Below are 21,437 nucleotides of genomic sequence, written 5' to 3'. Positions count from 1 at the left end.
TTTCATAAAGTTTTTGTCAGTTGGCCGACAGGCGCGAAAATAAACTTTTTTTTTTTTTTTTTTTTGGAACGGCAGTTAGCAAGTCCTGTGCTTCAATGCTTCAATTTTCTTCAAATCTGCAACCAATGAAAACAAAAGTATATTAAGTACAAATGTCATTAATTAAAAACGTAAAATGAACAGCATGCAACTTAAAATGTTGTATTTCAATTTGATGACTATATATTATTCATTATCAATAATTTTAGCAACAATCTTTGCGCAAGCCACTGTATTAATTTTTAATTAGCTACTCATCTTTTAAACAGCAGTCTTGTTCACCTCCAGAAAACAAACCAAAATATCTTAAATATCCCCGATGATGACGAGTCGTTGACGGTCACGTCTCAAGAAGAATTTCGAACATTTCCAGTTTTAATTGTCATACAAGTGTTTAAAAGAAAAGTCATCATTAAAAGGTGTTGCTGTTAAAAGAATATCAATAAAGCTTAATGTCAGGTGTGGACGAATAACCTAATACGTAATAAAATATAAATAATCTGATAGACACAATCAGTGATTCAATACAGATTTTAATTTTTCAGTGTTTTAGTATAAAAAAAAAAAAAAAAAAAAAAAAAAAGCTGGTTTCCACTCCCGTTGGCTATAATGACTTAAATTCCCAGAGCTAAAGTACCAAAACTATTTACACACACACACACACACACACACACACACACACACACACACACACAAAGAATACAGGGAAGTCAAGCCAGCAAGCGCTCCACCCTGTCAAATCAAAAGCACGGACACTACCTACCGCCTCGTTTGAAATGTGCCCCCAATGTCGTCTGACTAGAAAGTCATTCATATACATTTATACATGATCCACTTCACAATAAATAAGCACAGGCACATTTCCGCTCACTCCACCAGTTCCAAAAACACACAAAGGCCCAAAATAAACAAAACACTTCAGGAAAAAAAAACAAAAATAATTGAACTTGTGTGGAGACTGCTGATGATTTTTTTTGCGGCGCTTCAAACAAGTGCGTCTCTATATATTTGATATAAATATGTACAAATGAGTAGTACTGTAAAAACATACTTTATAAAACAAACAAAATTAATGCCAAAGACGTCATAGCTTGAAAAGTCAATAACTTAAAAAAAAAAAAGTACAAATTTAAAGAAAGCAAAAAACCGATACATGATGAATGAGATAGCACCACAAGATGGCGGCGTCCTTTGTCGCCTCAGAATGTCCGATTAGAAACGAATAAATTAGTGTCACGTAAGGACCTCTTTATTTACACCAGCTGACAGACGTGCGCACACACGTACGAAGACGCTCAACCACATACAGATGCATGTGCAAACACGCACATTCACACACACACACACACACACACACACTCTTGTGTACAAAGACAAGCAGACACATGTACACGCATCCTTACACATGCATGCGTACGTGCGCAAAAATATGCACACCTAGATTCGCACACAGACACATGCAAACACACGTACACATTTATAAACACGCACAGACACACTACCTTACATACAAACGCATGTGCACAAACAAATACAGACACACATGCATACATTCACGCTCACACACGTACATAGAAACTTGCGCACAAACACCCAGACATACACTCACGTACACGTGTGTGCGCACACGCCCAGCGGTGACAGATAGTTGCAGCACATGTGAGGCGGTCTCATGGGCACATTCGTTGGTAGGTTGGTCGTTTGGTTGTTTGGTCGCGGTGTCGGCGTTGCATAGGTCTGGGGACAAAACAAGACGGCCGCCGCAGGCTACAGTACATCAGATGTTTGTGCGCGAAGAGCCAGACGCGGCGACGGCGGCCAACACAAACCAAAACCAGGAGAGACGAGGCGACTGGAGGGGGCCGCCGTCGGCGTTCAGCGGGCGTCGCTCTCCCGCCGGCCGCCGTGGAGGTCGAGGTGCTTCGTGGCCCGCTCGAAGGCTCGCCGCACCGACTTCTGCAGGTGAGAGCGGCGGGACTCCAGCAGCTTGACCCGGTCCAGACCGCGGTCCACGCCGAACGGGGACATCTTGGATCTAGGAAGCCATTGCCTGAGAAGGGCGAAACAGAGTCATGTGACCACCTAGGGACATTAAAACGGCCAATTAGGACCCTCTTCCTGCAGAGGCGTGAGCCGGCGCGGGCGGGGACTGTCATGAGGCGACATTCAAACATTGCTAGCAGTTTGAAAACTGTCCATTGTCCCTTTAAGAAAACCTCCACGAGCTTAATGCTTACGCATAGTGGGAAATGCCATAGACCGGCTAACAAATAGCATCTATGTGGCGTGTTATAACGCTTTCAGAAATAGATATTTGAACACAAACAGTGCAGCGACACATCTAGATGGACGTGTGTGTGTGAGCTTGTCTCAGTGTGCAGGTTTTATGTCTCAGTGTGTACGTATGCGTGTCTTCATGTGCATGCATGTGTCGTGTGCATCTGTGTGTGTGTTTCAGTGTCAATGTTTGTGTCTCAATGTATGTCTCAATGTGTGTGTGTGTTTGTCTCTGTGTGCGATTCAGTGTCTCTGTGCGCAGGTATGTGTGTGCGTACCATTGTATGCGTGGGTCTCTTAGTGTTTGTGAATCTCCAAGTGGTTTGTGTGCATGTCTCAGTGTGTTTGTGCGCGTGGAAAGGTATTGGCCTCCTCCTCAAATTCTTAGATTTTTTTGCATAGTTTCCCCACTTTAAGATCATCAAATAAATGTAAATATCAGACAATTTTGAATTTTTTTTTTCCTTAATAAAAGAAATCATTAAAAAACTGCATTTTAAGTTCACTAGGGTTACATTTGTCTGATATTTACTTTTGTTCAATGATTCTAAACAATCAAGTTGGGAAACTATGCAAAAAATCTAAGAATTTGAGAAGGGGGTCAATACTTTTTCATGTGTCTCAGTGTGCGTGTCAAGATACCGTTGTATATCAATAAGTACACATTACTATGAAAATCAACAATCACAAAATGTGCAATTAGTCATCTCACCAGCTGCGCTTGCTGTCGAAGAAGTGGACGAGGAAGAGTTTCTCGGCGGACCTGAACTGCATCCGCTCGCCGGCTCGTAGCACGTCCCGCGGCGGGCGGGGAAGCTCCGCCCCCGTCGCCGCCCCGCTGCTCTGGCGCCGGGGCGGCCGGCCCGTCCTCCTCGCTCGCGGGTCCACGATCTGCAGCAAACGACACGGCAAAAGGTGAACACACAGAGGCGGGCGAGGAAGGCGGCGAGTCCAATGGAGGACGTCCGCGCCAGGAGGTACGAGCATGCAAACGCGCCGCGTGAGCTGAGCGCCGCCGCCACGACCGCTCCCGTGACGACGGCCGTGAGCGACGAATCACAAGCACGCACGATGGCACGGAGGGGGGTGGTGCGGGGAGGGGGCTGATGGGTAATGAGACACGGCGGGCGGGCGGGCGGGCGGGCGGGGCGGGTGGCTTGGCTGGTCACTCACCAGGGCGGGATAGGAGGGATATCCACTACATTTAGCCCAAACTATCTTAAGAGGCTCCACGACAAAGGGGAAGGTGGCTGAGGGCTTCCACGCCTCTACAGGAACAACACAAGTCAATTACGAACCAGTACACAACACTCGCACGCACGCACACACACAATCAAGAAGACGCAGAACTGTTTTTTGATCCGGGCCACCAAGTATTAACCTCGAGATTTTATAAAATATGTAAAATATTTTTAAATAAAGAAACTAGAAAGTGTCCAACTATCTCGTAACCTCTAGGGGGTGGTGGCATATTGGAATTAAAACTGTACAGCTTTTTCATAACCTCTAGATGGCGGCATACATTTATAAAATGTGAAACTTTTTTTCATTTTCCCCTACACCTATGTATAATGCGCACTAATGACAATTTTTTTGGGGGGGGTGGAGCGCACTATACACGAGTAATTACGGTATTTTAGTTAACCCCTTTTATAGTAAAAAAGGGTCGGGCTAAACTAAGACAAATATTACAGGACTTCAAAGCTCAATGCAAGCGAATTCGCAAGTCAAAATTTGCATTTTGTGCCTCATAAAAACACTGTGAAAGCAAAACATTTTTCCACTGAGCACGAGCAGAGCAGGCTGGAGAAAGTCGGTGATCGCCAGACAGCCCGCCGAGTGTCCACCTTCGTCACCGAGCCAAAGAAGGCCGCGCGAGGAGTATCTGCAGACGAGGCGGCGGGGCCCACGAGAGTACGGCTGACTCGGCCGGACTGTCTCTGTCTCGCTAAGGAGCTGGCCGGTCAGAAAGACGGGAGCTCAGGCGGGCGTGCCCGCTAGTTGTAGTTATGTAGTATTTTCGATGTAGAATCAAAGATACTGTTACGTTGTTACATTTACACATAGGATGCTACAAAACGAATGAGTTGCCAATTCTGGGGAAAAAAAAGAATCCCGAATGATAATTTCCACTTTTGAATGAACACGAATCAAAGCATGTATTATATTCTGAGAAGAGCTGCAATGCAGCAAGGTCATGTGGCAACTTCCTTTGTTCACTTCCAGCGCCATTTTACACAGTTGCATGCGCAGTTGTATAGATCACGGAGCCATCTCCCCTAAGACGAAAATCTCCGTGGAATGACGCGTCCGATGAGGAGCTGCACCAATCTTGATAGCTGACTGCGACCACGCCAGATGAATTGGATAAAGTTCTGCACGATTCATTCAAGATATCGTGGCAGATGATTGACAAGAGCTAGCCAGCCAACTAGAAGCTTAGATAACTTGCTTAGTAGAAGCGGATGTTCCCACCCAGCCAGTGCGGATTTACGCTTTTTATGGCACAGAGATGGCGGAAAATAGACCACGGCCGTGATGCAACGAGGGATCCTGGTTCAAGTAAGCCATTTTAAACTATAAGAAAGCGTGCCGCTGCTAAAACGTAGCCAAAATGCATCAGAATGCTCTCGTTGTGACAAAATCTGCGACGCTCAAAAAACTGCGACAAGGATCGGAACCCCCGCGATGGAGGGGGGTTTACTGCATTACGAAAAGAATGTATTAATGTCGTAGTGAAGACATAAAAATTATTATTTTATAGGATTCCTGAACAGAAAAATGACTTTACCGGTTGGTTGAATCTAACTGATTCATTACTTTCGTTATAAAAAGGTGAACTGAGTTTTAAATTGCTCCTTTCTGTTCAATGGGCCATTTTCAGTCAAATTATGAACACATCATCTATGTTGAGCAGAAGTATTCTAAAGGTTTCAGATCAAACCAGGGAGGACCAGCACTGAGTGTACACAATACAGCATTTTTTGTTTATATTGCCAACTAGTGGCCTGGTATGCATTTTACACAGTTTTTGGTTGCTGTTGTTTTTTCCAGGTCAGCATGAACATGGATCATTTTTTTTTTACATGTGAACTTTCAAAAGCAAAATAAGAAAACCTTAAACCAGATTTATCGCAAACTCGTCAGCGGGCCTCACCACCCACGGCCCCCCCATGGTAGTCAGTTTCCCGTCTCTAGCAATCACGTAAGCAGACAAACCAAAGCCATTTCCATACATACACAGTGTCATTGAAAAAAAATAAAAAAATATATTTTGCGTGTTTTGGCCTTTTGTCCTTAACAGCAAAATTGTTTCAGGAAACATCTATAGTTCGTCTTCGTCTTTTAGGAAAGCTCCATATGAAGGGTTTGTCTATTTTTTAGGAACATCCAATATCAACAGCTTGTCTTATTTTTAGGCAAAGGTAACAAAAAAAAAAAAATAACTTTTTCTTCTTTTAAGGAAAGGGGAAAAACATTTTTCTTTGGGGAGTGAAAGAAAATAGTTTTCTTCTATTTAGGAAAGAAGATACCAGGTATCGCCAAATTTCAAGGTATCGTGAAGGCTGCCGATACCAGCCACGGATACGCAAAAAAATCTGAAATCAAGTAAGAGGGCGAGGGCCAGTAGTTGGCACTACACTGCGGCGGTTTGGCACATTGGCGAATGATCATGTGCTTCAGCAAGAAAGGTCTTCATTTACAATTATCTGTCTTGTGAATTTTGTGTATCAAAATTACAAGCACTATCAGTACTCTGTATCAGTGAGTACTCAAGAATGAATACTCGTACTGCTGTCGGCCTAAAAAAAGTGGTATCAAACATCACTTTTTTTATTTTTTATTTATTTTTTTTATTTTATTTTTTTTAGGAAGAGCAACATTAATAGCTTGTCTTTTTAGGAAAGTGTCACAGCACACTGTTTAAATTGTTTGCTTACTGAGGCATTTTCACTTCCTCTCTCTTACCGAATGTTCCGTGCGAGAACTCTGTAAGCCAGACTGTACTGTAATCGAAAAATCAGAGTACGACTACACGTACCGGTATATTCGTGTATCTGATGTATTTCAAGTTTATTAAGAATACAACATGTGTAATACATTGCTTGGTCCTGTATGGTAGATGAGCGCTGAGTAAAAAGTAAAAGTAAAAATAAATGTATTCACGAATGGAGGAGTCAGAAAATATATCCTAGCCAGCTCATGTTTTTCCAGGCTTCAGATTGGCCAAAATTCACCCGTTTTTAAATGGACAGGGAAGTGGAGAAAAGTGTCGGCCAATCACCTGACGAGACCTTGACAGTGTGGCTGAACTCTGCGTTCTCGGCGCAGGACGTATGAACACTTTTGTCGTCCACTGTGTTGCGTCGAGCCGCCGCCGGTCGCCCTTTGCCACTTTTGGAGACTACTCCGGTACTGAGAGAGAGAGAGGGGGGAAAAAAAAAACATGAATCAAGCTTCAATTACACATAAATAACTTTTCATCAGTGTCAACACCCAGCAGTGATAACGCAGAAGCAACCAATAATACATAACACAAATGTTAAATTAGCTGGCCTGGGCAGACTCTGGACATTAATTTATTAATTTGGAGTTTAAGCTCCACATTTCTAAACATTATTTGCCCTATTTGATGAGGGATACGCCTCTAGTGTGAGCATGAAATATCAATAAACCTCTCATGCACCATATTTAATTGTTTATGCATTCACTGTAGTTTAGAGTTGTATACATATATGGATGTGTATATATTGACAATCTGTGTATTTTGATTTAGTCAAGCTGACATCGACAGGCAGGGCCCGACATTAACGGTGGCCCGATGGCCACCGTTAATGTTCCACGGACAAAATGGGGAAAAACGTGTTGGTGGTCACCGGTGCTCGGGAGAGGACGTTCGTTTAAGACTTGCTTGCGGTATGTTCACGTACTTTTAATACGGTACGGCTTGCAAGCAGGCAACAAAACGTTCTGTAGCCGAGCAAGCTAGTACTAGCACTAACGGTTTTGCGTAAACATGCTGACGTTCTGCCGAATCACGCTCTAAAGTTTTGGTGTGTGTGAAGTAATTTAATTACAGTATGTTAGCAGCCATTATTTCTGTCATGTAGTAATGTTGGTTTGACCCGACTGATTAGAATACATGATCTGACTAGAGCAGTGATTTCCAACCTTTATAGAGCCAAGGCACATATTTTACAATTGAAAAATCTCACGGCACACAAACAAACAAAAGTCACAAAAAGTGGATATATTAATTACTGTATGTACTGCCTCCCATCTAATAGAAGACCATTTATTTGTTCTGTCACTATGCCTCACTGACATAAACAGATGAACAAATGTACATTATTTATGGTAAATATAACTTTTTGAGCAATTAAGTACACAAGTATTTACAGTAAATGAACAAGTGATTTAAATAAACACATTTGGTGATCGAATCGGTGATCGGTTATCGTTTTTTTGAACTCGGTGATCGGGCCAAAAATCCTGATCGTGTAAATCCTACTCATTTAATTCAACAAAGTTTTTTTTCCCCTCAGAGTCACTCACGAGCGGAGTGACAGCACTCTGTGGCGCACAGAGACGAAGACGGAACTGAGACAGAGGAAACTGTGCCAGAGTGCAAGTTAAGCTCCGACAGCGAGGATTTCGAACGCCCCTTCGGTCGAGTCACCTCGCAAATCTACGCTCTCTACCCAACAAAATGGATGAGCTTCATCTCCTCACAAAGACCAGGAAAGACTTAGGACGCTCCGCCGCCTTGTGCTTCACAGAGACACGGCTTTGTGAACGCGTCCCCGACGCGTCCCTAATCCTGCTCGGCTTCCAACTTCACAGAGCGGACTGCAACACGGAGTGATAGGGGAAAACAAAGGGTAGCAGGATATGCCTCTACATCAAAGAAAGATGGTTTACTGATGTCATGGAGCTCGTCACACACTGCAGCCCAGACTTGGAGTTGCTTTTTTGGACTGCGAGTCATTCTACTCGCCGGATGAGTTTTCTTCATTCATACTAACTGGTGTTTACATTCCCGCGCTCCAGGCTAACACAAACGGCGCACTTCAAACGCTGGCTGACAAAAGGAAACAAACTTGGAAAAAAAGCACCCAGATTCACCCCTCATTATTCTTGAGGACTTTAACAAAGCAAAACAACCACAAACTCCCTAAATACAAGCAGCACATTGACTGTCCTACCAGGGAAAACCACCTTCTAGACCACTGCTATACCACGCTGAAGGATGCTGAAGCCTCCCACCAACCAGCCAATATTTTACGATATGCTTTGGAATGTCAGTGCGAATATTTTAACAATTTTGTAATTGAGTCATTCTCTGAAACATTATTATTGATGTTTGCAATTGCAATGCCTTGATTTTAGAGAGGTTAGTACAGAGTCATCGCAATGAAAACAACTGTACTAATAACTTCTTAAAGGGGTGTAAATAATACAGTATAAAGACACTAAATGCAACATAATCACTAAACTAACACATCATGAATATACGGGGCCAATAAAGCTTCTGAAAAGGCCACCACAGCTTGGCTTATGGTGGCCTCTCAAAAAGGCTTAACGTCGGTATGTCTGATACGCGTCTGATTTGGAAGATATCTGACTCAGTGTGTTTTTTGTGCCACTGAAGGGCAAAAAAAACCAAATTGGATTCATGAAGCATGCCGTGTAAATCCGGTTTGGGCTACGAGGATGGAGGACAGAAGAGAACGCTCACCTGGTTCCGGACAGGGCGCTGCCCCCCGAAGAAATGCTGGACTCGGACGCGCAGCGGCGTCGAGGCTCTAGCATTCGAGGTGGCGAGACTACTGCTTGCTCCTCCTCCTCCTCCACCACAAAACCGTTGGCGATCCCTGCGGAGATAAACAAGCGTCAGGCGATGGCTCGTTTGGACAATTTAACGCTTGACCATTCCAGCAGAGTACATTAAGAAAGCAAAAAATCCACTCCCATTAGCATACAGTGTCATGAAGAAGTATTGGCCCCTTTCTCAATTTTTGCAGTTTCACCAATGACTCATCCAGGAGGTCAGAAAGGACCCCCCCCCCCCCCAAAAAAAAAAAAAAACATCTGAATGATTCCCAAGACATATGGGGGAATATTATATTGACAGACAAGATGAAAGTTGAGCTTTATGGAAGGTGTGTGTCTCGTTACATCAGGCGTAAATGTAGCATAGCATTTCAAAAAGAGAAAATCAGGCCAACAGTCAAACATGGTGGTGATACTGTGATGGTCTTGGGCTGTGATTGATGGAACCATGAATTCTGCTCTTTAACAGAAAATCTTGAAGAAGAATTTTCGGCCATCAGTTTGTAAGTTCAAGCTAACACGCACTTGGGTTCTGCAGCAACATAACGACCCAAAACACACCAGCAAGTCAACTTGTGAATGGCTTAAAAAAGCAAAATGAAGGTTTTGGAGTGGCTTCGAAAAGTCCAGACTTGAATCTGATTGAAATGGAGTGGCATTTGTGAGAAGACTCATTGCCAGTTATAGAAAATATAAATTGATTTCAGTATTTTCTGCTGGCTCAAGCAATGGCCCCCTACTTTTTGGTACACCCCCAAGAAAATCTGGAATCCCTAGTATATATCGTGTGTAAATCAATGTTATTGCATACGTCAGCTTTTGAATACTTTCCATACCCAGTGTAACTGCAGCAACCTAGTCAAGGGCTTTTGTGATTTCCGACTGGCTGTGAACGCACCAGAGGGACTCGTGAAGTGACACTCGGCAGGGGAGCTGCTAACTTGGTTAATGGAGATTTTTGATCGATCCCCCCTTGTCATGCTTGATGTACAGTACTGAAACATTTCATATTGTCTTCAATGTGTGCAGACTTTACTAAAATAGGCACTTTTGTTGAGGGTTGATCCAATTAGCCATGTTTGCATTATTTCTTATGGGAAAATTATTTTCAATTTACAAACTTTTCAATTTAGAAACACTATTCAAGAACCAATAAAGTTTGTAAATCAAGGTTCTACTGTAGTCACTATGGTAATATTTTATAATTTCAGCAATATTTTCATGCTTAGCAAAACAAAACTAGCCAAAAATAAATGGGTAATTGACTATAACATTTTTAGAAGCGATTATTCTACTGATTATCCCATCGATTGATCGAGTAATAAGCTACAAATTGGTTTACAAAATACAATAAAAACTATGCATGTAACCTTTTTGTACTCTTTTGTACCTTCCTCCCGTTCTCCACTGTAGTTTCAGTGACTAATTGTGTCTTTAACAAGAGGTTCCTGGTGAGTGACCTGGGAGTCAGCGAGTAAGGTTGGAGTTGGCTGTTGTTAGCGGAGGTTTGCTCTCGCACTCACTTCTACCCGAGTTTGCAGTAATTGTGTGCAAAAGGGATCACCGCAAAATCATGCGATATAGCGAAACATCTCTGATACCAAATTTGATATGTACGGTTTAAAAACATTTGTGATATAGTGCGACTGTAAAAAGTGAACTGCAATATGGCGAGGGGGACTGTAATCATTTTCACCACGTGTGCCGCACCTTTTACACTGTATTATGTCACACATACTTTCAAAAACTAGATCTTTTTTTAAGGTGCCCAAATAAAATGCCAACTTTTTCATATTGGTTTGTAAATGGTTAAGGGGAGCCATCTTTCATTCGAACCTGTGCCCAGACGCTTGATGGGCGACTCCTCGTCTTCCTCGCCGTCAACGCTGCTGCTCCTCGGCCTCTTCTTGGGCAGCAGGAGCGTCTCCAGTCGAGGGATGACCACCGACAGGAAGGTCTTGGCGCCCAGCGGCGGGGGCGAAGATGGCGAGGGGACGGCGGACACTTCCTGATCTTTGGGTGGCTTCTGCGGACTGACGCTCTTGGACTTGCGGAAGAGGACGTTGGTCCTTCGCTCAGTTTCGTGGCCAATGCAGAGGTGCCCGTTGAGCTTGGGGCACGGCGATGAGGTAGCTGAGGTGCAAGTGACGTCACCCGGCTCTGTGGGGGCATGCGTCACCGGCTTCAGGGAGGGCGGTCCCAGGTAGGGCGGCGGCGCTTCTGCCGGTTGGGCAGCGACCGGTTGCGATGGTGGCAAAGACTTTTTGAGGCTCATATCGCTACGGACCTCCATGATGGTCTTCTTGAGTAGCTTGAGCCTCTTGCTACGAGACGGACTGTTCTTCATGGCTGTGCTCAGGTCCAGCTTCTCTAGGAGCTCCTTCAGCTGATCCTCCAGTGGTGTCAGGCGCCGGTACGAGGGGCTCAGCAGGTGGTCCACTGGGGCATAGTAAACACATAATCAGTACAAATACTTCAACCACATGGATATCTTCAAGCACAACTGTCTTATACACTGCCACCTTCAAGTACTACGGTGCTCCCCTGCTGTAAGTCCCCGCCCCAAAAGATGGAGGCAAACCACTACTTTTGTCTTGAAGTACTATTGTCTTAAGTTCCATTACAGAGCCTTATGCTCACAATATGCCTGTCCTTTGGTTACTGAGAGGTAAAACAAAGTCAGCAGGTTTTAGACCCTTCTCTATTCTAGTTCCAGTCCTCTGAAATGCCCGATCTGCGGAAATCCGCTATTTGTGGAACGTCACGTGACCAACACAGAATAGCTAACTTCCTGTGTTGTATGCTTTACTAAACATCAAAACTAGGATTGATTACATGATTGTTTGAAGCCGAACTTGCTAAACTGTTTGTTTTCTTGATGGCTGGCTTCTTCGGACAAAGTTAAACACATGAATATCATTTATTTATGCAAATATGTTATCATCCATGGAAAAATGAACGAAGCCCAAACTCCATCTATAGTCATCTTTGGTGGTGGTGTGGTGACATCTCGTGTTTAACGAAAAATACATTGTAGATAGTTAAAGTACTTTGAAACTGTCCCCTCCCCATTCAACCGAGCGAGGCGGAAGCAGAAGTACTTTGCGCCTATATCGGAGTTGAGTGGGTACCTCTGTAGAATTTTTACAATTTTGACTTAAGCCTTATTTCTACATGCTTAAAATTTGGGGAAACCACACCAAGTATGCAACTACTCTCTCGCCCACTCTTTGTGAGTAAGGGCTATGTAAACTTGACTTCTTATACAGTGATACAATGAAGTAATACTGTCTTAAACAGAACTACCTTCAAGTACTGTTGTCTTTTACGTGCTACTTTAAAATGCAATGAAGTACTATGATCTTATAAAGTGATTTGTACTTAGATTTTCTGCAAGTTGTCTGAGGCGTTTCAGCCCGGGAAACTGAGTTAAGCCGTAGAGCACTACATTAGCATTACAATCACTGAGGGACCACGGTAGGTCCTGGAAATGGACTTACCGTCATCCCAGGTGAAGGGCGGCGGCACCTCCAGTTTGGGGGCCTCGGGAAGCATCAGTCCGCTGGGGAAGTCGAAGCCGATCCGGTCGGCCTCCTTGCGGGCGCGGCGCAGGATGACGCCGCCGTTGTCCTGCATCCTCTGGGCCACCTTGTAGAAGAAGGTCTCCTTTGCGTTGTACTTCATGCAGTTGGCGATGATCAAGTCAAAGTCGGCCTCAAAGTCGTCCAGGCTGCGGTAGGCGTGGCCGTCAATGCGCGTCCTCATGGTGGAGAAATCCATGGGCTGCTTGATGTGGTCCAAATAGTCTGGGACCTGCAGGTGAAGAACAGGATATGTTTCAAGCTTTGTTGGAGAACATATGGCCCAGCCCTGGTCACTAGTGTGTGTTGTGGCTGACCTCCTTGGTGCTGACGGGCTGAGCAAAGACGTTGTACTGGTCCTTCTGCTGTAGCTGGCCGAGCACGGCCCTCAGCAGGATGTTAAAGGGCATCAGCTGGACCTCCAGCGCAGACTGCTGCAGCTTCATCTGGTGACCGAACACACACACTGGCATGATTATTGTACAGCATTGATATGCCCTGTAAGGTATGGAGTTCCACAGTTTATGACAAGAGCGTGCAAAATCCTCTCGGACCCTCCACATCCCGGTCACCAGCTCTTCAGGCTCCTTCCCTCAGGTAGGCGTTACCGATCGATGCAAACTAGAACTAATAGACATTCCGACAGCTTCTTCCCTCTTGCAATCAACTTCTTATACACCTAACCTACAATTCCAATGCAACATGCTGGCAATTTTTTTTGTTGTTTTTTGTCTTGAATTTGTTGTCACATTTCTGTCGGGCCAATTATATATTACTCGTGCACTCACTGTAGTAGTCTGTTGATGACCAATACTGGCCACTCATACCAGAGTAGCATCTGCTCCATTTGCACACTGACTGAGGAGTATCTGCAACATTTGCACAATCAACATTGTCCCAGATTATGGCACTATTCGCTTGAAGTCTCGGCGCCCTTTGCACAATGGTCATTGCACCGGACTATTGCAATATTAGTCATTCGAACTGCTCTAAGTGCTAGAGGACTCTGCATCTTTTTACACAATTGTCCAAAAAAATGAATAAATGTACCGGCATTACCAGATAACTAGCAACCCTTTCTTGCTCAGTGACTGTTTTTCTCAATGTCTTTGTGTCTCAAAAGTGTTCTCTGTCAATTGACTGTCTGTTGTCATACTAGAGCGGCTCCAATTACCGGAGACAAATTCCTTGTGTTTTTTGGACATACTTGGCAAATAAAGATGATTCTGATTCTGATGTTGAGGGAGAACTGGAAATGAAGCATCAATACAACGACCGCATAACCAGGACCTTCCCCGAAGCATATCCAGGAGTTTTATCGTCTGTATCTTATATTCAGGAGCTCCCTCGGGTGCTTAAGCTCACTAATAGGAGCCTTGAAAGACACAGCAGGGGCCATTGTCGAGCTTAAAACAAAAAGGTCAGACAAAACATGTTACCAGCAGCCATTCAAGAGGCCAAGTGAATGAAAATTCTGCAAGACTGCTTAAATGTTAATTATAGACTACACCGATTTTATCGGGCTGATGGGTATCGGCCGATATTTAGTATTTTATGTTGATCGGCTTTAATGTCATAATTCGCCGATCCGCAAAAGACATTTACTCCGTGTCGCCACGTGCACAGTATATTTGAATCCAAAAGCTAGTTTCTTTTTAGCCTTGTCGCGTGTCTTTTGACGTAGTACTGTGAATATCTGACGGCCAATGGAGTTATTTAAAAAAATAATAATAAATCAATAACTAAAAACCTTATCGTAATGTGTGTTGGTGGTCACCGGTCCTCGGGACAGGAGAGGACGTTCGTTTAAGGCTCGCTTGAGGTATGTTCACGTACTTACGGCTCGCAAGCAGGCAACAAAACGTGATGTAGCCTAGCAATCTAGCGGTACCACGAACGGTTGGACGTAAACATGCCGCCATTCTGTCGAATCATGCTCTAATGTTTTGGTGTGGGTGAAGTCATTTAATTAAAAATAAAGTCATTTAATTACAGTAAGTTAGCCCCCATTATTTCTGTCATGTAATGTTGGTTTGACCTGACTGATTAGAACACACGATCTGACAAGAGCAGTGATTTCCAAACTTTATGGAGCCAAGGAAAATATTTTACAATTGAAAAATCTCACAGCACACCAACAAACAAAAATGTCACAAAAAGTGGATACGTTAATTACTGTATTTACTTCCTGCCATCTAATAGAAGACCATTCATTTGTTCTGTCTGTCACTATGCCTCACTGGCATAAATAGAGGAACAAAGACACATTATTTATTGTAAATAGAATTTTTTGAGCAATTAAGTACACAAGTACATACAGTAAATGAACAGGTCATTTAAATAGACACATTCCTCCATCTTGTGATCGGATCGGTGATCGGCCCCGAAAAATCCTGATCGTGTAAAGCCTAGTTAATTATATTATACACATGGACAAGTTACTGCATTTCAATCAAATATTTAGCATTTATTCATTATATTAATGCAAAATGCGACAAAAACCCAGAAAAAAAATATAGAAGGGATTTGCGCAAAAGACTAGTAGATGAGTTCCACCCAAAAAAAATCTGCAATCCCTCGTATATATCGTGTGTAAATCAATGTCATTGCATATGTCATCTTTTTTTTAATCCCAATATATCAGTATCAGCCTCAAAACTCCAACATCGGTCCTGCTCTGCTCCCTACCTCCTCCCTCTTGAGCTTCTCTCGCTTCCTGATGAGCTCCAGCAACAGTCGCGCGCGTTCCAGGTCGTGTCGGAGTCGGTGCCACTCCTTCAGTTGCTCCTTCAGCACCTGGTTGCTCTCCGCGCGATCCTGAACGAACAACACAGTTGATGTGCCACAAGCTCCAAAAAATAAAATACAACAAAATTGACAGTAGATGTGCCGCGAGCTCAAACGATGATGGCCGCTCACCGCCGACGTGGATTTGGGCGGCTGGGGCGGGTTGGCCTGCAGGCGGCGGATGAGCGGCACGTTGTTCCTGGACTGCCGCTTCAGCACCCAGTAGCTTAGAACGCGCTCCACAAATGGTCGCTTCCTCTGGACCGCCACCTGGTTAAGGATGGTGTCCAAACTGAAACGGAAAGATTGTGAGAGAGAGAAGGATGGTCAAGGCATTTTTTAAATTAAAGTGTGGCCTCTTGAGATAGTTTTCAGAGCCATGCTGAATGAACAGGATGTTTGGCTCGTGTGACGTCACAGCGCCGGAAAGAGACGAAGACCGGAAGGCGCGGGATACAAAAAGCAGAAGGCGCATTCTGCATCATATTTATCGATTTAACTGCCGTATATCTGCCATATAATCAGTTCAAAATGGCAGATAAAGGGGTTCTAGAGTTATCAAGAAAAATGTGAAAATCTTTTTCCTCTGACCTTTAAATAAGCACCGTAACAAAACAAGGCGTGGACCTCCAACATGGCGTTGCGTGACATGACAGGAAAACCATTTTTTCGAGACCTTTGAGTGGCTCCAATTGGCTTATCTTAATTTCCATCTTTTCACAGCTTCCGTTTTCACCCACCCACAGTTTTCACTTTTGTTACATTTCTAACTTGTATAAATATAGTCTTCACATATAAAATCCCGCTAAATCTACACAACTGGACACCTTTGACCTTTTACATCCAAGGATAGTGAAGCCCTTAATTTTAATCCAATTTCAAAATTTTAATGAGTCGCAGATACCCGGTCTGTTTCTTAATTCATTCCTGACATGTTTTTTTGCTGATGTATTTAGTGCGTATTTGGGACTAAGCTGTCGTATGATAATTGATAATAAAAATTTCCTACCACTTCGGCTTACCTGGAGGCGGCGATAGTGGGTCCACAATTGCCAGGGCCCTCGGATTCCGGTTGCGGTTGGGGCCGGGGCTCCGCCCGCTTGCTGCGCTTCCTGTACCAGGCCTTGGCGCGCGCCCTGCCGCGCCTGTCGCCACGCTTGTGGCAGGCGCCGTTCTTGGGGTGCGGCCGCTCGTAGATGTTGAGCGGGCGCCGGTCGCAGCCGTCGGGCGTGTGGCTGCAGCAGTATGCAGTCTTCTTGACGGAGAAGGCGCCGGGCGGCGTCTCCTCCCCGACGGGCTCCATCTTCATGAAGAGGCCGGCCTTCTGGGCACAGCTGACGTGGAAGGCAGCGTAGCAGTTGACCCGGTCGCACTGGATGCAGGCGCCCGCCCCTTTCTCCTTGCACAGGTAGCATGTCAGCTTCCAGCGAGCGGGCGGGATGTTGTGCACGCCGTCGATGGGCTCGATGAACACCGTGTCCGAGAAGCCCACCTCGGGGACCCACAGTGCGCAAGCCACATGGCCCCAGCGACCGTCATCTGTCTTCTTGAGGGCGCCGCCCCGATTGGGGCAGAAGACGCAGTCGGCGGGCCGCGCCGGGCACTGCAGGCAGTGGCGGCACAGCCACTGGCCCTCAGGGACGTAGGGCACGCCGTAGCACTCCTGGTGCACGGCGATGTTGCAGGCGTCGCAGAAGAGGATGACGTTGCTGTCGGCGCCGTCACCGTCCATGCACACGCAGCACACGGCGTCCTCGTCCACCAGCGACCGCGGCTCGCTCTGGCCCCGCGTGGCAGCGTACGACTCCTTCTCGAAGCGGTCCATGAGGAACTCGAAGAGGTTGTTGGAGACCTGGCTGATGCCTTCGCTCTTGCGCTTCTCGTTGAGCAGCTCTAGCCAGGCGTAGTCCTCCTCGTCCATGTCGTACTCCACCTCCTCGTCCAGTTCCTCCGCCGTCCGCTCCGTGTACTTGTAGTACGCCGGCGGCCTTTTGGGCACCACGGGAAGGTTGTACTCCACCGTTCTGACTTTAGGCTCCAGCAGGGCGGCGACCTGGGCGGTGCCGTGCGGGGGCGCCAACGTGACGTTCTTCTTGCGCTGGCTGTTTTTGAGGCGCACTGAGCGCACCAGGACCTGCTGGGGCTTCTCGCTGTTCTCCTTGTTGCTGTTGCACTCGAGGATCTCCTGCGCCGTGGGGTCGTCGTCGCCGATAATGTCCAGCTTGTCGTAGATGCTTAGCCGGTGCATGCGGCCGTCCACCTCCAGCTCCACCATGCGCTGGGCCTGCGCGTACGTCAGCGTTTCCCGGTTGGGCGACGGCTTGATGGGCGAAGAGTCCCTCTTCAGCGCCGCCGGGCGCTGGTGGCGGGCTTTCTTCTTCATGCCGCGCAAGATGCTGCCAAACGGAAACGTGGAAAACTGGTGAGTGTGTTTGCTCATCATTAGTTTTGAAAATTGTTCATCGTCGCGGCGTATACTTTCCAGACCAACCCATAATCGGTGAAAACCTGCACTATAGAGGAACCTTATTTAAAAAAAAAAAAAAAAGTTGTACCCCTCCCGTGCACTTCAGACGTCTATTAAAACACACAAAATATTTCTTAGCGCCTGTTCTGTCTCTTGCACAATTCTCCACATAAGAGGCACAGCGTGCTTGCTTCAACTTGTTAATTTGTTAAACTTAGTTGAAGTTTGTTGTAAAACTGACACGTAAAACAAAACAATTAAACACTGTAGAGTATTCACACCCCCTTAAAATTTTCACTCTTTGTTACATTGCAGCCATTTGCTAAAATCATTTTAGTTCATTTTTTTCCTCATTAATGTACACACAGCACCCCATATTGACAGAATTGTGCCTTGTCACAATTCTGTCTCTGAACTCTTCAGGCAGGTACTCTTGTACTCAGGATGAAGTGGCTGTTCCAACGATACTTTTTTTTGCATTTTGAGAGACTCTCACTTTTGGGAAATCTTGTCCCGAGAGAAACCAAAGCGGAACTACAATGTGGTTCGTGACCAAAATGAGAATGATACCCCTGTTCTAAACCTTCAAAACTGCAAATTATTGCCTTAAAATATGCGATAGAAGGCGTGTGAACAATGAATAGTGATGGAACAGGGGAACACTGTACTGTAAAGACAGTCGCCCAAAAAAATCTACGACAGTCGAGGTCGGGACCGACGAACTCGGACATAGCACGGGAATACCGTACTGTAGTTCAATTGCATTTGGCCACATTGCTCGGTGTGCAGCTGGCAGTGAACCGTTGTTCTGCTGCTCGCAACACGGAGAGATGTGACTTTGACACCTCGACGACTGTGACCTTAAATTCTTCTCTGAGTGGAACAGGAACTCCTGGCTGAACCCGCAACCCCACCCATTTTTTTAAAAAATGTTTTATTAACAGGGGCTGAAGTTTGTTCTCTCCTCTGGTTGCGCCACCTGAAAAGCAATGTACACCACGTCGCTCCCTCCTCTCGCAAAAGGTTTGGTGTGCAAAAATGAAGCACAGTTGAACATTAGAATTCTACAACGGAGACACTATCGGGAGTTAGGAATCGAGACCCGCCACAAATAACAATAAACGCCTACATTAACTAATTGACTCCCAGCTGTTCCCCATATTGCCAGGTGGTTTTAGAGTATTTTGACTCCTCTCTCTCAAAACCTACAGCATATTGTCTTCTGTGGCAATATAAGCACCAAACGTACCAACAGAAAGAGTACACACTCTACTTTCATCAGAAAAAAAGTTAGTTTCTATCTTTTTCCATTCTTTAGCAATCAGCAGAAGAACACTGGTTGTTTTCACCCATAACACCGGAGAACAGTCGGAAAAGGGTGGCGTGCCCTCTCCGGGTCAGGGATGAGATCCTGCCCCAGGTGGAGGAGTTCAAGTATCTTGGGGTCTTGTTCACGAGTGAGGGAAGAATGGAACGGGAGATCGACAGGCGGATCGCTGCGGCGTCTGCAGTGATGCGGACTCTGTATCGGTCCGTTGTGGTGAAGAAGGAGTTAAGCCGAAAGGCGAAGCTCTCGATTGACCGGTCGTTCTACGCTCCTACCCTCACCTATGGTCACGAGCTGTGGGTCGTGACCGAAAGAACAAGATCCCGGATACGAGCGGCCGAAATGAGTTTCCTCCGCAGGGTGTCCGGGCTCTCCCTTAGAGATAGGGTGAGAAGCTCGGCCATCCGGGAAGATCTCAGAGTAGATCTCCGCATATAGAGGAGCCAGATGAGGTGGCCGGGTCATCTGATTCGGATGCCTCCCGGACGCCTCCCCGGTGAGGTGTTCCGGGCACGCCCGACCGGGAGGAGACCCCGGGGGGGGACCCGGGACACGCTGGAGAGACTACATCCTTCAGCTGGCCTGTGAACACCTTGAGATCCCCCCCGGAAGAGCTGGATGAAGTGGCTGGGGAGCGGGAAGTCTGGGCGTCCCTGCTAAAGCTACTGCCCCCGCGACCTGACCTCGGACAAGCGGTAGAAAATGGATGGATGGAACACCGAAGAACACAAGCTTGTTACAAAAACAAACATGGCAAGCAAAACAGTGACTTTGACACTGTTCTCTATATATCGTAGAGTTCTACCTGAACCAACCATAACAAACAACATGACCAGAGTGCATCAGTAAGATGATTACAAGTTCGCCGGGTCAGTCACGTGGTTCTATTGCCTCACTTAGCATCTCGAGTGAGTTGTGCATTGTTGTCCACAGGCAGAAACAACAGTCCTACCTTAACACTTTAGATAGGACCGGCCGGCTTGGCCACCACAATTCCCCTCATGCCAAATTGATAACTAATCTCTCTCACCTTTTGTGGGGGACAGTAGTCAGTAAGTCTTTTTCCCGATACTGGGGGCGCCAGTATGAACTGTCATAAGACGTTTTCTTTATTGCTTTATGTATTCATTTATTTTACATTTTATGCGGTTAGAATTGTAAGGCTTTTTAAGAATTGTGTGACATGCGGCTCGCTGCCGAATGTGTGAGCAGGCAGGGAGGCGTTGACGTTCACTCCGGATGAATGAAAGGAGGCGGGGAGCTTCTCACCTCCACGCCGACCCCAGCGAGCCTCCCGGCGGCTCGCTCCCCCCAACCCCGCGGATCGAAAAGTAGACATTGTAGAAAAGCGACTGTTAGCTGCCGCGGCTAACATCCGCTCGGCTGAGACACGGCGACGGCGTTTTTTTTTTGGGGGGACGAAACAGCCGCGACGAAAACATTTCGTCCCATGTTTAATTATAAACCCTTACCAAGAGTTCTTTTAAGTGTTTTATAGGGCGAAAAGCCTCCTCCGCGTCTCGGATAAACGCATTAGGGCACTCCTTCCAAAGAGCTAGCGAGAAAAGGGGGAGGAAATATGGCGACTAAACACAGCAAGAAAGCCCACAGGGGCTTTAAAAAAAAAGTTGTCATATCCTCACAGCCGTGAACATTTGTTTTTCACGACCACTAGGGTCAAGCGGTACAGGGCGAATATTAACAGGGGCTACGAAGGAGCAGGGGGCTGAATTTACCTCGGTATTCTCAAGAACTCAGCTTTAGGAGAGGAGCAGGACTGGCAATGGCGGCGGCGAGGCCTGCGGAGCCCAAGCGGCAGTTAGGTTAAATCCACATCCAGCCGGCGCTTGGTGCTGAACCGAACGAGGCGTGCTCGTAGCCGCCGAGTATCGAAGGCGACAGAAGGCAAAAACAAATTGGACGACCGCGGTGGTGTTGCTGGCGTCCCTCAATGATTGCAGAGCCGACTAGCTGAGCTTGTGAGCTTCTCTTCCCCCAACAACAATGCGGCTGTGAGTCCTGCGCGTCATGACGTCACGCATACGTCCGCACGCAAACAAGGAAGTTGTGAAGCCGAGACGTTTCGCATTCCACAACCGAGTTGTGTGACTCCCAAAAGTAACCT

At 46.0% G+C, this 21,437-nt stretch overlaps 1 protein-coding gene across 2 annotated transcripts; it reads right to left on the bottom strand.

Annotated features, from left to right (window-relative positions):
- Positions 1-1,081: 1,081 nt before the first annotated feature.
- LOC133477670 (bromodomain-containing protein 1-like) lies at positions 1,082-21,353 on the bottom strand. 2 transcript variants are annotated; one of them, XM_061772685.1, is made up of 12 exons: positions 21,049-21,353; positions 16,541-17,914; positions 15,651-15,810; positions 15,420-15,548; positions 13,049-13,177; positions 12,651-12,963; positions 10,987-11,589; positions 9,056-9,191; positions 6,602-6,732; positions 3,490-3,584; positions 3,029-3,207; positions 1,082-2,089 (listed from the first exon to the last, which is right to left on the bottom strand). In XM_061772685.1, the coding sequence occupies exons 2-12, from the start codon at positions 17,899-17,901 to the stop codon at positions 1,915-1,917; spliced, it is 3,411 nt and encodes a 1,136-aa protein (XP_061628669.1). In that variant the 5' UTR covers positions 17,902-17,914; positions 21,049-21,353; the 3' UTR covers positions 1,082-1,914. The 2 variants fall into 2 exon arrangements, with proteins under 2 accessions (XP_061628669.1, XP_061628670.1); XM_061772686.1 differs by lacking the exon at positions 3,490-3,584 and having other exon boundaries at positions 1,943-2,089; positions 21,049-21,352.
- Positions 21,354-21,437: the final 84 nt, after the last annotated feature.

The sequence above is a fragment of the Phyllopteryx taeniolatus genome, chromosome 5, assembly GCF_024500385.1.
Source record: "Phyllopteryx taeniolatus isolate TA_2022b chromosome 5, UOR_Ptae_1.2, whole genome shotgun sequence".
Lineage (NCBI taxonomy): Eukaryota > Metazoa > Chordata > Actinopteri > Syngnathiformes > Syngnathidae > Phyllopteryx > Phyllopteryx taeniolatus.
Note: the sequence above shows the minus strand (reverse complement) of the source record. Positions and strands in the feature narration are given on the sequence as shown.

What these genes read in the sequence shown, in the direction of transcription:
- LOC133477670 (XM_061772685.1), bottom strand. Translation starts at nt 17,901, where the DNA reads ATGAAGAAGAAAGCCCGCCACCAGCGCCCGGCGGCGCTGAAGAGGGAC. An exon ending in AGCGCCCTGTCCGGAACCAG is followed by an intron (nt 6,733 to 9,055) that starts GTGAGCGTTCTC and finishes TCTCTCTCTCAG; the next exon opens with TACCGGAGTAGTCTCCAAAA. An exon ending in TTCGACAGCAAGCGCAGCTG is followed by an intron (nt 2,090 to 3,028) that starts GTGAGATGACTA and finishes CGCCCTTCTCAG; the next exon opens with GCAATGGCTTCCTAGATCCA.